Here is a 13,371-nt window from a genome sequence, read left to right as displayed (position 1 = left end):
CTAACAACGCACGTGGAGAACAGAATCCCACAGAATTGGCGAAATTCAAATTTCAAAAAGCAGCTACGAGCCTCAATTATGGGTACTACATGCGTGGGATTAGCTCCATAATTTAATGTAGCTTCGGATTCAGTGGCAGAAAATTTGATGACCACTCCTTCTCCAAATTCAAACACAGTGAGTGACAGGCTAGCATCTCATAATGGGCCTTTACTTAAGCCTAGCACCAGGGTGGGCTTCGAAAGTTTGAGGATGAGATTACCAAATGCAAAGGAAACCCAGTTGGTCCAAGAGGAATTTCAAGACATTAGTTGGTTTGTGATGGGCACGGACAGCTAGAAGGCCTAAAGTGAGATTAAGATGAGGAAAGGGAGAGGCCATACCCAAAAGAAAAACTAGTCTGGACATAAACATGTGGGGAAGGAAAACATACAAGGGGTGGTTTCAGAAAGGGAAAAAGAATGTGCACTACACCATGAGACAGTGATGGAGGTTAATGTGGACGGGGTTGGAGCGAAGAGAAAAGATCGGTCTCCATTAGAAGAGGTTGATATAAGGGAATATGGAAAGAAGCAGAGAATGGTAGGAGAGGTGGAGGTATTTAGCAAGATAATATCACAACAATAGGGAACGACAGAGGTTGTGGGACAACCCCGCCAAGAGCAATGAGTGCTATATGTTGGAACTGTTGGGGGTGAACCCTTGCATAGTTAAAGCTCTTGAAAAGATTTTTTTGGAGGAAGATCCCACCTTGGTCTTTCTCATTGAGAACAAGTATGTTGTTTCTAAGATGGCGCAAATAAAATGCAAACTGGATCGACAACAAGGTCTAATTGTGCCTAGTGTTAATAGGGGAGGTGGTCTGGCTCTATTGTGGAAAAACACTCTGACAGTGGACATTCAAACGTATTTTCCTTGTCATGTTGATGTGATAGTAACTAAAGAGAACGAAAACAAGAGGTGGAGGTTTACCGGCTTCTATGGCCACACAGAAACGAGCAAGCGTATAGACTCTTGGAAACTGATTGAACGGTTGAGCATAAGTAGAGATCTTCCGTGGGTTCTTATGGGAGACTTTAATGAAATAATGCATCTTGGTGAAAAGGTTAGGGGAAACCTTCGGCCTGAATGGCAAATGCGGAGCTTTGGAGAGACAATTAACAGATGCCATATGAAGGACTTGGGATTCATTGGGTATGAATTTATGTGGAGTAGGAGGTTGGGTTCACGGGGATGGGTCCGTGAAAGACTGGATAGGGCCTTTGTGTCCTCTAAATGGGTGTCACTATTTCCACAAGTCAGGTTGCACCACGTGGCTGCCTCCACGTTGGATCATTGTGTGCTGGTCCTTAAGAATGCATGTACTCGACAAAGACCTTTCAGAAGGAAAAAATTGTTCAGGTCTGAATCCATGTGGTTGAGGTATGGAAGATGCAAGGATGTAGTGAAGGAGGCGTGGGAGCGAGGCCAATGTACAAATTCTGAGCACCCGTTTACTCAATGCTTGGAGGAATGTAGGACTTCTCTATCCTCATGGAATAAGAGCACGTTTGGGCACGTTGGTAGGAGAATAGCCGCACTCCAAACAAAACTTCAATGGTTGGAAGGGAGGAACAACAGAGTTGTAAACATGGATGAAACAAATGAAGTAAAATCAGAGCCGAACAAAATGTTACTAATGGAAGAGGACATGTGGCATCAGCAATCACAGACTTGTTGGTTGAAGGCAGGAGACCATTATACGTCTTTCTTTCATAGAAAAGCCTATAATAGACATCAGCGCAACTCCATCAGCAAGATCAGGGGGTTGAATGAGGTTTGGCTAGAAGATGAAGCAATGATTGGCAGCACCTTTGTGGAGTATTTTGAGCAACTATTTACCTCGTCTCAACCTACTATCAATGATGAACTCCTTGCAGCAGTACATACCAAAGTAACAGATAGAATGAGCTCCACTCTTTTGTGGGACTTTCTAGTTCATGAGGTGGAAAAAGCGCTAAAGTAAATGCACCCGATGAAAGCACCAAGACTCGACAGTATGCCCCCTCTATTTTATCAACATTTTTGACCTATTGTGAATCCCATTGTTATAAAAATTGTCTTGGATTTTCTTAATCATGATATTGCTCCTCCAAAATTTCATGAGACCCATATTGTACTTATTCCCAAAACAGAGAATCTAGAACGTGTGACAGAATATAGATTGATCAGTTTGTGTAACGTGGCTTATAAGCTTGCATCCAAGACTGTGGCAAATCGGTTGAAGATGGTCTTGCAAGAAATAATATGTGAGAATCAGAGTGCATTTGTATCAGAGAGGCTCATCACCGATAATGTGTTAGTGGCACATGAAATCATGAATCACATTAACGGGAAGAAAAAAGGAAAAAGTGGAGAGATGGCTCAGCTAGATATGAGCAAGGCATATGACCGAGTGGAGTGGGGTTGCCTGAAGCTAATTATGGCTAAACTGGGATTCCATGAAGATTGGGTTAGGTTGGTCATGAGATGTGTTTCCTCAATGACATATGCAAGGGTCAGATTGTTCCAAAACGTGGGCTTCGCAATGGAGTCGATTTCATACCGTACCAGCCGGTATGACCGGTGTTTACCGTACCGGAACCTTGGCAGGTACAGAAATACTAGTATTTTGTTCCGGTTTAAATACTGGCCGTACTGGAGCCATTTCGGCAATACTGAAGTGAATACTGAATTTCGGCCGGTAAATGGATACTGGACTGAAATAAAAATCTCCATTGTTTTGCTGTAGATTTCTAAGAAATTGAAGGTTTTTGAATAAGAAAAAAATAGAAGAAGCAATTGAGACTTTTGTGAATCTTTGGAAAAAAAAATTACCTGTAGGTGTGGATCAATCAAGCTGTTGCTTCTTCTCATTTTTGTGATGCTACCTCATGAACTTCTTCCCCTTCTAGCAAGTTCCTTCTCCCCACTTTTTCTTTTTCTTTGTTTTATCCGGTTGTGAATCTCAATGCAAAATTCTAAAACTTTTGGTCAGTGATGGGAAGTGAAAAAGACAAGTCTTCAAGTTCACTTTGTACCCATCCAAATGGTCATGTCACTCACGTGGCCTATAGATGGTGGCTTTTTTATTCCCTTCAACTATGCTATAGTATTAGCCTTTAACTCAAAAAAAAAAAAAGTACAGTAGGGTGTATATATATATATTATAATAAATTGGTTATCAAAAAAATATTAAATTACTATATATTCTATAAAGTAGTTAAATAGTATTAACTTTTTTTAAAAAATATTGTATACTTTATCATTATTATTATTATTATAGAATTAGCGGTAACCCTGAAATAGTACACCGGTATTGACTAATACCGAAATATATCGTTCCATTGACCAAACCGATACGGCATCCGGTACGAAATTGACTCCCTTGGAGCTTCGTCAAGGCGATCATTTATCTCTATATCTATTTCTGATTTGTGCAGAGGGTCTATCGGAATTGTTGCACAAGTTAGTCCAGAACAAAGCTTTAAGGGGAATTGCTGCTTCGGCTAGGGGTCCAAGGATCTCACATCTATTTTTCGCCGATGGTAGCTTGATTTTCGGAAGAGCCACAGCTAGAGAAAGTGCCGAAATACAAAGGGTGTTACAGGTATATGAGTCGTCTTCCAGTCAACAACTGAACATGAACAAAACCTCCCTTTTCTTCAACCATAACATGGACAATGGTACAAAGGAGACAATAAAAGCAATGTTTGGTGCACAAGTAATCTGATCCCATGAATCCTATCTTGGTCTGCCATCCCTAATAGGAAAGTCAAAGCGAAACACTTTTGCACGCTTGAAATAGCAGGTTGCAAATAAATTGGTTGGATGGAAAGAAAAACTACTCTCCAATGCGGGGAAGGAGGTGTTGAGGCCGTTGCTTAAGCTATTCCATCCTACACAATGTCTTGTTTTAAGTTACCCAATTCTTTGTGTGAGGAGGTAACTAGGATGGTTAGGTAGTTTTGGTGGAGTCAAGTGAAAGAAGGAAAGAAATTGGCCTAGATGAGTTGGGATAAGATGTGTTTATCAAAGGAGAAAGGAGGGATGGGTTTTAGGGATTTGAAGACTTTCAACTTGGCATTGTTGGACAAACATGGATGGAGACTCCAAACAAACTCCTCATCTCTATTCTACCGTGACTATAAAGCTAAGTACTTTCCAAGGTGTGATTTTATAGAAGCAGTTATTGGTTGTCAACCCTTATATAAACGGAGAAGCCTTATGGCAGCTCAAGACTTGGTCAGACGAGGAATGAGATGGCAAGTGGGGGATGGGGAGCAAATCCAAGTCTGGAAGGACAAATGGCTTTCAAACCCAAGTACATACAAGGTGGTGACTCTAGAAAATTTGGGCTCTGAGGTAACTTAGGTACGAGACCTAATTGATGGAGGAAGGATGGAATGGAGGGCTGATTTGATTCGCCAAATTTTCATGTCACAAGATGTGGATGCAATCCTAAACATTCCCCTTAGTGCAAACAGGGCTCGAGATAGACTAATATGGGCAGGAACTAAAATTGGCAAATTCTCAGTGCGGAGTGCCTATTAAATGGCCCAAGAAGGAGCGTGGGGTGAAAGAGGAGTAGAGTCCTCTAATCCAACAATACTGAGAGGGATTTAGAGGCATGTATGGGGAATGAACACACCAAACAAGCTTAAACACTTCACGTGGAAGGCTTGCAAGAACATATTGGCCACCAAGGAGAACTTAAAAAGGAGGAATATCACCAACGATAGTGTGTGTGAAGCTTGTGGGAAGCACTCGGAGTCTGCATGTCACATTAGGTAGTACCAACATTACTTCTGATTGTACTTTTGTCACATTTGATGGAACCTTGTTTTTTTTTCTTTCTCACATTTGACAATTCTATTGTCACATTGGGCAGTACCAATATCACTTCTAACCGTACTTTTGTCACATTTGGTGGTTATCTTTTTTTTTTTGGTCACATTTGATGGTTCCATTTTCACATAAAGTAGTATCAACATCATTTTGAACTGTACTTTTGTTACATTCGTTGGTACCCTTATTTTTTACTCACATTTGATGATTCCATTGTAGCATCATGCAGTACCAACATGAGATCTGATTGTACTTTTGTCACATTCTGTAACACTATTTTTTTTTTCACATTTTACAGTTCCACCATCACATTATGTTGTATCAACTAGGGATGGAAGGAGACTATGATGTTGGGGGGCAATTGCCCCCCAATTGTTTTTTTAAAAAAATTTATTGTATACATAGGTACCAATTTTAGCAATTTTGTTCCATAACATTACACTTTTTTCCCCCAACAATATTATTGATTTTTTTTAAGAGTAATGCTAAAACCATAAACTTTTCAAAAATAATTTCACAAAACTTCTGATGTAGTAAATTCTTATTGGTTTATTTAGGGCACGTTTGGTAGACTGTAATAGGCACTGTAATGAAACGGGTATTCCTATAGTTTAGTTATTCAATAGTTTTGTTATGTTTTTATTACAGAGAATAGTCATTCCTTATAAATAGTTATTCTTTAAAATGAGGAATAATTTTCCTCTCTAAAAGCGTTGTAATAGCTATTCCTTAGTAAATGAAATAATTTCTAAAATTAATAAATTTCCAAATAAATAAAATTTTTATTTTCACCTAACAATTATGAAAATAAAAAATTATCAAAACATAACTCAACTCTCTAAAATTTAAAATATATTATTTTCTAGGAAATATAATTATATAAATGAGATATTTCCTAAAATAAATCATAAGTTTTAATCTAATGTTACAACTCACAACCAAACTAATGAATAGATTTAGTTATTTTATTACAACACATTTTATTCTCAGTAATAAAGATTACCATTGCTGATGTGATTCACATTCAGTGTACCAAACATACCTTTACTAATGACCGCTCATCACAATAGCAATTTATGAAACGCTGCTATAGGTCCTTTTTATTATTATTTTTTGGTTAGCTTTTTTTTTTTCATTATTATTATTTTTTTTTTGTAAAGGACCTATAGCAGGTTTTAGAAATGTCAATATTGGCCCCTGTAAGACCAAGACCTATAGTGGCATTTTTAAAACGCTGCTATAGGCCCTTGGAAATTCTGCTATAGGCCCATGTTTTAAAATGCTACTATAGAGCCCCCGAACATTGCTATAGATATGCCTATAGCAGCGTTTTTAGAAAATGCCACTATAAGGTACCTATAGTGGTGTTTTTTGTGAACGCCACTAAAAAAATGTTGCTATAGGTAGATTTTTTTTTGTAGTGTTACGTTTCTTATGCTTCTCACGTGTTCTTACTTAGAAAAAACTACTCAAGGTAACTCCTAGTCTCTAGTCTCCAGTCTCCAGTCTCAAGTTTCCAATAAATTAAAGCCATCAGTCTCTCTTCTGTGCTTTAATCTATTGTTAATTCACTAATGAGATGGAAATTCTATTGGCATTCATTTTCCACATGTCTCCTTATTATTTAGCGCATGTTCAATTTATAAATTAAGTATTTGGCCTAACAAAAACGAAAAAAAGTTATGATTTTTAAAATAATTGGAAATTCTGTCAACTATTTTGAGAATTGTGACATCCCAAATTGTGAGTTTGGATTATTTAAGTATGTGTTGTGTAGGTGTGTACTATGTCCCCAATTAATTATTTAGTAGGTGGAAATTGGGTTCATAAGTGATTATGAAGGGGTTCAATCGCAACTTGACTAATCATTTTGGGGTGGTAACTCACATGTTGTTAGTGCTTTCCATATACTTAGGTTGGAACTCCCCTTGTAACTATCTTGAGGTAATTGTTACCTCTCTTGTGCTTCTCACGTGTTCTTACTTAGACAAAACTGCTCAAGGTAACTCCTAGTCTCTAGTCTTTGGTCTCCAATAGATTAAAGCCACTGGTCTCTCTTCTGGGCTTTAATCTATTGTTAAACTAATGACATGGCAATTCTATTGGCATTCATTTTCCACACGTCTCCTTTTTATTTAGCACATGTTCAATATATGAATCAATTATTTGGCCTAACAAAAACGAAAAAGTTATGATTTTTAAAATAAGTGGAAATTCTGTTAACGATTTTTGACAATTGTAACACCCCAAATTATGAGTATTGGATTATTTGAGTATGTATTGTGTAGGTGTGTGCTATGTCCCAAATCAACTGTTTATTAGGTGGAAATTGGGTTCATAAGTGATTATGAAAAGGTTTAATTGCAACTAGACTAATCATTTTGAGGTGGTAACTCACATGTTGTTAGTGCTTTCCTCGAATTTTACAAATAGTATTAGAGCAAACCTGGTCATGTCAAGAATTGGTCATTAAACAAACTATGATTTATATAGCTTTGGTCGAATGTACAATATATTAAGAAAGATTCCATATAGTTTTGTTTCCAGGTACAATTTTAAAATACAAATTACAATATCTAACCTAAATTTCAAATTTGAGTTTGGAGACAGGTATAGAGTGGGAAGGTGTTACCCACACATACCAAGTCCTAAAATTGGTCTCATTAGCAAATGTAAACAATTTACTAACAAAAACTAAACCACAATTCACATAAATTCACCACATTCCATAAAATAAAAAGTGCAATAATATATTAAATTAAGTAAAAGATGAACCAAAGCATCACATTCCCACAAAAAGTATTAAGGATCATAAATCCTAAAAAAATATTAGGACGATGGAAAATATTTGTGTTTTTCACTATGTGTGTTTGGTAGGGATGATGAAATAGTGGAATGATACAGAGTAAATTACTATTATATGTTTATTAATAAAAGTTAAAGCATGAAAAGTAGAAGGGCGCTTGTGTAATTTTTTATTTAATGTTACTTCTTTTTAAATTTAGAATAGAGGTGTGCATGATTCCGGTTGAGAAATTCTCAACCCAATCATATGGGTTGGGTTGGGTTGGAACATCTTTTCTTAATAAAAAAAAGGAAAAGGGATTTCATCATCATCATATATATATATATATATATATATATAAAAAGTAATACAAATTCACACCATATGCATAAATTGTATTCCAATTTTCATTAAAACCAATTCTCAAAATACCAATATCAATTAAAAGAAACTATTGAAATAAGTTCAATAAAGTGAACTTATATATATGTCGGGTTGAGTTGGGTTGAAAATCTACCAACAATCAACGCAAACTTGACCCTACCCAAGACTAAAACAAAAGTTCTGACCCAATTCAATCAAGTTTTCTGTCCAATTTTTTTTTTCAACCAATAAAAACTTGCCACATATATACCTAATTAAATCCTAATTTCATGTATTTTCTAATTTTAGTTTCCTAAAATTAAAAAAAAAAAAAAATCATCCCCACTAGTCCTCCACTGAGTAATTCTTAGGTACTCCCGTAGTACGGAGAATGGTGCTCCCTCCTCTCACATTCATGGTGGGGTCTGCTTATTAAATTTATGGTGGAATCTACCATGAATGTGAAAGGAGGAAGCACTATTTCACTATACTCCGGGACTACCTAAGAATTTTCCGTCCTCCACCACCCCATCAACCTTCGCTAGCGCCATTATGAAGAAATCACCAAATGTCATCAATGGCCAACTGCCACCTTTAACCAGCCATCCACCATAGTCGACTAGTTACCAAAAAAAAAAAAATTAAAAAAAGAAGAAGCCCGCAACACATCCCTACTAGCATCACCAAGAAGAGATCGTAATGTCATCAATGCCACACTGTCGCCATGACTAGGTACCCAACCATCGATTTGAAGAAGAAAAGGCAATAATGAGTACCTACTAAGACGACGTCACAAAACTAATACTAGTCATTGATTGATTTGAATATATGGAGGCGGCCGTGTATGATCGTTATTGACATTGGCGGTCTCTCCCTAGCGGCAGTGGCACCAACGAAGGTTGGTTGTGGTTGGCATGGTTTGAGTTTTTATTTTTATTTTTGATTTACTTTTGGAAACTGAAATAAATAAGAAATGATAGAAAATTATATTTTAATTAAATCTGATGGGACTGACGAAGTTATACATCGACGAGGAAATCTTACAGACGAACATAACCAGTCATCGGCAGAAGAGTTAATGTCACTAAATGCTGCCAATAAAGCCTCGGCCGTTACAGGACCAGCTAGACAAACCAACGGGAAGGTATTAACACCCATTACTCCCCTGAAGACGTTACAAGAAGAGTCATTAATACCCCAACGGGTATAATCCCCAAGGGTATATAAAAGCCCTCACAAACACCAAAACAAGGTACAGAAAATAACATCACAACCTGGATATATTCTTGATATTTCAATCATTATCTTCTTGTGTACTGACTTTATAATCGGAGGCGTTGTGGCAGGCACCACACCGGTGACCACTTGAACAAGTTCTTGCTCCCGCAGGGTCGTCAGAGCACTGCCAGGAGCCATCTGGACGAATCCTAGCAAACCGACGAGATACTGCTTCATCAGCTTGGCGCCGTCTGTGGGGACGACTTTCTTATACAACCATAACGTGGTTCCTACCAGCTCCAGATGGAATCTAACCAAGATTCAGCGGCCTTGGCGCAGCAAGTGCGAAACCTCGCGGCCACCGTCGAAGAACTTACAAGACAGAATCAAGAGATGAGACAGAGGTTACAGCAAGAGGAGAACCGGTCAAGAGCTGTTCAAGAAGACGAAGGGGATAGCCATGGAAGGAGTGACCGACGGAGAACGGTAACCCCAGAAGAGCAGCATTCTGACATCCTCCAAGAGATGAGGAAAGAGATGGATGAATTACGAAACGCCATCAAAGAGAAGACTGATCGAAGCCTGGATAAAATGGTCAGAGCGACGGACTCCCCTTTTACCATGGCAGTCCTGGAACGACCGGTACCAGCGAAATTTCGGCTACCTCAGCTTGAGCCTTTTGACGGGCTCAAGGACCCCCAAGATCACCTTAACACCTTTAAGACGACCTTAGGCCTTCAACAGCCCCCTGACGAGATCATGTGTCGTTCATTCCCCACTACGTTGAAGGGAGCTGGACGAGAATGGTTCACGAGATTGCCCACCTCGTCCATCGACAACTTTGAGCAGTTAAGTAGTGCTTTCCTGCGCCATTTCATCGGGGGGCAACGTCCCAAAAGATCAGCGGATCATCTACTCACTATTAAGCAAGGAGAGAGGGAGACCTTGCGATCGTATGTAAAATGCTTCACTCGGGAGACTCTAGAGGTGGACGATGCAGACGATAAGGTCCAGTTGACGACATTTAAGGCAGGGCTTAAGTCCCGAGAATTCGTCGTCTCATTAGCAAAGAATCCACCCCGGACGATGGCAGAGATGTTGTTGAAAGCTCAAAAGTATATGAACGCTGAGGACGCACTGGCGGCCATCGTAGACGAGGGGAAGCTAAAACGGAAGGAAGGAAGGAGGACGAACGCAGGGGACAAAAGAGGGAGCGTCCGAGCCGTCGGGGAGGTGACACCGATAGACGAAAGACGAGAAAGCTCCACGACCGGTAAAATTCACACCCCTAATTATGCCTGTTGACAAAATTTTGACACAAATCCAGGATCAACACCACCTAAGGTGGCCAAGGCCCTTGCACTCGTCACCAAGTGTACGGGACAAGAGCAAATACTGCCGATTCCACAAGGACCATGGCCATTACACAGAAGATTGTCGAGATCTGAAGGGACAGATAGAAGAACTGATACAGAAAGGAAAACTTCAGAAGTTTGTCAAGAAGGGGGACTCCAGCAGGTTCAGAGAGGGCAACATGGGCCAACAAGAGCCCTCGTCCAAAAACGAGAGCCGCCGATCTCAGTCACAAGAAGTAATCGGGGAGATAAGCACGATAGCAGGAGGACCTTTCATGGGGGGATCGTACAGGTCCTTCAAGAAAGCATACCAGAGACAAGTAAACAGTGTCCATATGGAACCCCCGTTGAAACACAGACGGACGAACCAAGATATATTCTTCAGCGAAGAGGACGCGAGGGGAGTCAGGCAGCCCCATAACGACCCTCTGGTGATAGCACTCACAATTGAAGGGTTCAATACTAAAAGGATCCTCGTTGACAACGGTAGCTCTGCAGACATTATGTACCTATCGGCCTTCCAACAATTGAAACTAGGTCCTGGTAGATTGCGTCCGTTTGAGTCCCCCCTCGTCAGCTTTAGCGGTGACCGAGTATACCCCAAGGGCATTGTGACACTAAAAGTCACGATAGGCGCCTACCCGAAGCAGCAGACCCGTCATCTAGACTTCCTGGTTATAGACTGCCCCTCTTCGTACAATGTGATCATTGGGAGGCCCACGCTCAACCAATGGAGGGCAGCAACGTCCACCTACTGCCTAAAGATAAAATTCCCAACTGAAGACGGAGTCGGTGAGGTAAAAGGAGACCAAGTCTTAGCTAGAGAATGCTACCACGCCGTGTTGGCTGCAGGAGAAAACCACACGTGGACGATTGAAAGAGAAAAAGAAGACAACATGGAAGCCCTAGAAACTGTGGAACTCGTTGAGGGGGAAAGTTCGAAGGTGACAAGGATAGGTACAACTATAAGCCCCGAGATGAGGAATGAACTCGTCCGTTTCCTTAAAGGAAATTTAGACGTATTTGCATGGAGTCACGAAGATATGCCGGGCATACCATGCCAGGTAATCCAACACGAGTTGAAGACAGATCCTGAGAAGAAACCCGTCCAGCAGAAACGACGGGTCTTTGCCCCCGAACGAAACCAAGCAATCATGGAAGAAGTTAACAGATTGTTGCAGGCAGACTTCATCCGAGAAGTTTATTATCCTGAATGGCTGGCCAACGTCGTGTTAGTGAAGAAAGCAAATGGAAAATGGAGAATGTGTGTAGACTTCACGGACCTAAACAAAGCCTGCCCGAAATATAGTTTTCCCCTGCCGAGGATAGATCAGTTGGTAGACTCCACGGCCGGACATAAATTACTAACATTCATGGATGCATTTTCAGGTTACAACCAGATAAAGATGGCTGAGGAAGATCAGGAAAAAACTGCATTCATCACAAGCCAAGGACTCTACTGCTATAAGGTAATGCCCTTCGGACTGAAGAACGCAGGGGCAACGTACCAAAGATTGGTGAACAAGATGTTCAGCAAGCAAATTGGAAGAAATATGGAAGTGTATGTGGACGATATGCTCGTCAAGAGCAAAGAAGAGTTGACTCACCTGGACGACCTGGGAGAGACATTTAATACCCTCCGAAAATACCAGATGAAGCTCAATCCTAGTAAGTGTGTTTTTGGGGTAGCTTCGGGAAAATTCTTAGGGTTCATGGTATCCCAAAGGGGAATAGAAGCAAATCCGGAGAAGGTGCAGGCGATACTCGACATGGCATCCCCCAAAACCATCAAGGAAGTCCAAAAGCTCACGGGAAGAATAGCTGCACTAAATAGGTTCGTCTCTAAAGCGACGGACAGATGTCTCCCATTTTTTAAAACTTTGAAGCAAGCGTTCGCCTGGACTGACGAGTGTGAGGCAGCTTTTCAAGAACTCAAGCGTTACCTAGGCAGCCCGCCCGTCTTGAGTCCCTCAAAAGCTGGAGAGAGCCTTTATTTATACCTGGCAGCCTTATCCACAGCCGTCAGTGCGGCCTTAATCCGAGAAGAAGATAAGAAGCAGCTCTCAGTTTATTATGTCAGTCAAGCCTTCCAAGGAGCAGAGGCCAAATACCCCAGGGTTGAGAAGATTGCCTTCGCCCTAATAGTGGCTTCGCGGAAGCTACGACCATACTTCGAAGCACACCCTATCCTTGTAATGACGGATCAGCCCATCAGGAAATCCATGAGCAAGCCTGAAGCAGCTGGGAGAATGGTCCAGTGGGCAATCGAACTCAGCCAGTTCGACATCGAATACCACCCCAGAACGGCCATCAAGGCACAAGCTCTAGCGGACTTCATAGCAGAATTCACCCTCCCAGACGATGGTGACGGCATGGACGAGGCGGAACAGTGGACGATTCAGACTGACGGATCGTCAGCCCAAAAGAGGGGAGGAGTCGGGGTCATTATAAACACCCCCAATGGAGAAAAACTCCAATATGGAGTCCAATTAAAATTCCCGGCAACCAACAACGAGGCTGAATACGAGGGCATGCGACGGACTAAGACTTGGCAATGCTCTCGGGATTAAGAACTTGCTCATTCAGAGTGACTCGAAACTAGCGATAGGGCAGATCAGGGAAGAGTATGAGGCGAAGGAAGAAAGGATGCAGAAGTACCTCAAGTTGGTCAGACATCTAGCTCGTGGGTTCGACAAGTTGAATTTCGTCAGGATCCCGAGAAGCCAGAATGCAGAGGCAGACGAGGTCGCCAAGATGGCCTCGTCTATAGAAGAACCAACGGAC

The 13,371-nt window shown here is 40.9% G+C and overlaps 2 protein-coding genes across 2 annotated transcripts; both read left to right on the top strand.

Annotated features, from left to right (window-relative positions):
• The first annotated feature begins 676 nt into the window (after positions 1 to 676).
• Positions 677 to 2,005, top strand: LOC142639652 (uncharacterized). The gene has a single exon (XM_075813801.1). It carries the CDS (start codon positions 677 to 679, stop codon positions 2,003 to 2,005), a length of 1,329 nt encoding a protein of 442 aa, XP_075669916.1.
• Positions 2,006 to 2,266: 261 nt separating this feature from the next.
• Positions 2,267 to 3,751, top strand: LOC142639651 (uncharacterized). The gene is made up of 2 exons (XM_075813800.1): positions 2,267 to 2,645; positions 3,462 to 3,751. The coding sequence occupies exons 1-2, from the start codon at positions 2,267 to 2,269 to the stop codon at positions 3,749 to 3,751; spliced, it is 669 nt and encodes a 222-aa protein (XP_075669915.1).
• Positions 3,752 to 13,371: the final 9,620 nt, after the last annotated feature.

This window comes from Castanea sativa, chromosome 6 (assembly GCF_040712315.1).
Source record: "Castanea sativa cultivar Marrone di Chiusa Pesio chromosome 6, ASM4071231v1".
Classification (NCBI taxonomy): domain Eukaryota; kingdom Viridiplantae; phylum Streptophyta; class Magnoliopsida; order Fagales; family Fagaceae; genus Castanea; species Castanea sativa.
Note: the sequence above shows the minus strand (reverse complement) of the source record. Positions and strands in the feature narration are given on the sequence as shown.